General features: G+C 59.9%; 1 protein-coding gene across 1 annotated transcript in view; it reads right to left on the bottom strand.

Moving 5' to 3' along the window:
* The window catches only part of DBH (dopamine beta-hydroxylase (dopamine beta-monooxygenase)), a 14,214-nt gene that overhangs the window by 4,207 nt on the left and 8,439 nt on the right, over positions 1-1,568 (bottom strand). Inside the window, exons 8-10 of the mRNA XM_010139207.1 lie at positions 1,189-1,332; positions 1,040-1,078; positions 65-124 (exon numbers count right to left, since the gene is read on the bottom strand). Coding sequence (XP_010137509.1) covers positions 65-124; positions 1,040-1,078; positions 1,189-1,332 — 243 coding nt within the window. The remainder of the gene's footprint in view (positions 1-64; positions 125-1,039; positions 1,079-1,188; positions 1,333-1,568) is intronic.

The raw sequence follows: 1,568 nt of genomic DNA, 5'->3' as shown, positions 1-1,568 counted from the left end.
GTCCCCAGCCCGGGGGTGCAGACCCCCGCCAGCCCCACGCAGGCGAGCTTGGCCCTGCACTCACCACAGTGGCTGTGCTCCGGTTCTGAGTGTTGTACGTGCAGGTCGTGATGAGCTCGTCGCCCTGGGGGAGTTTGAACACAGACACGTGGAGGTGTGAGGGCGCAGTCTCCCCTCTTTGATCCGCAGATTTGGGGATCAGGGAGTTTGTGAGGGAGCAGATCTCTGCTCCCTGTAGCGGTGCCAGCCTGCGGGCAGCCTCTTTCTGTGGTGCCACAGGAGCGCTTGTTAAACTTGCATCCTCTGGGGAGATTCCCTAAGGCTATGTCCCAGGGATGGTGTTTCTTCCTCTCCTCGCTTTCTAAGAATTTCCACATGGCTGAAGCACCTGAAGAAATGCACTCAGGCAACACTTTGAGTTGCCAAATCTGTAGCCAGGTTGATGGCACAGCTGTTTTGCCACCACGGTAGGTGCTGGGGCCCACGGGGACACCCTGGAGCGGAGCCCCAGGTGTGGTTTCAGTGGGTGCTGGGGCTCTTGGACAGCCTCCTGGGGCACACCCTCCACTTTGCAGCTGGGTCCTTCCTCACCTGGGGTACTCAGCCGCTGTTTTACCACCAACTCCCACCAAGTTTGCTACCAAACCTCTTCCTCTTCTCCTACCAGACAAGGAGGGAGCGGGCACCCCAGTGCGTGCATGGTTCACCCTCCCCCTCCCGAGGAGCCTCCCTCTGCTGGACAAAGCCCAGCTAAATGAGGTGCTTAGTTTAGCTCCCAGCACGGTTTGGTTGCCCACATGCTGGTTTTGTGCCAAGTCAGACGAGCCCTGGTTGTCTCCAAGGCTGATGTGACCTGGGAACTATGAGGAGCAAGTCCCCCTGCAGCCCCCAGGGAGGTTGCAGACAGCAGCGGGTGCCTGTGCGTGGGCAGGGGCTGCCGGTGGTGGAGAGGATGAGGTGATGTAAAGGAGGCGGAGGGTCTAAGGGAAAGGTCTTGTGCTGTTTCAAAGCTGCCACAGCTTTTTTTGGAGTCACTCACTGGAAGAACTGCAACCACTTCCTTCAGCATGCGGATCTCCTGGGAGGGAAGGAAAGGGGTCATGTCAGAGCATCACTGGGGCTCTGTGCCCGGGACAGCCCCACGGGTGACATCCAGCCTGGACCCCCCCACTGCCCCTGCACCTGTACCTGGAAGGGAGGGCTGTAGTGACCATCAGCGTTCACGACCTGCTGCTCTCTCCCATTCCGGGCCAGCACTGTCACCACTTTTCTTCCTGCCAGGTGAGTGTGGAGCTGGGAGGCGAAGATGCGGATGCCGGCAGCGGGCAGAGCCTGGGGGAAGGACAGCTCAAGCCCATGTGCCCAACCTGGTCCCTCTTCCCTCCCCTGCATCCCCTTGCTGTGTGCGCGGGACCGGCTGTCCCTGTTCTGGCTCTCACAGAGGGGTTCAGGGGATTGCTGGACCTCTGGGGTGGCGTAGAATTGAGCTCCCTGCAGAGGGGCAGATGCTCAGTACGCTGCCAAATCCAACGTATGTTCTGCCATGCCCTAAGTCAGAAGGAACAGCT

This window comes from Buceros rhinoceros, unplaced genomic scaffold (assembly GCF_000710305.1).
Source record: "Buceros rhinoceros silvestris isolate BGI_N320 unplaced genomic scaffold, ASM71030v1 scaffold1417, whole genome shotgun sequence".
NCBI classification, from domain to species: Eukaryota; Metazoa; Chordata; class Aves; order Bucerotiformes; family Bucerotidae; genus Buceros; species Buceros rhinoceros.
The sequence above is the reverse complement of the archived record's forward strand: the minus strand, read 5'-3'. Positions and strand labels throughout refer to the sequence as shown.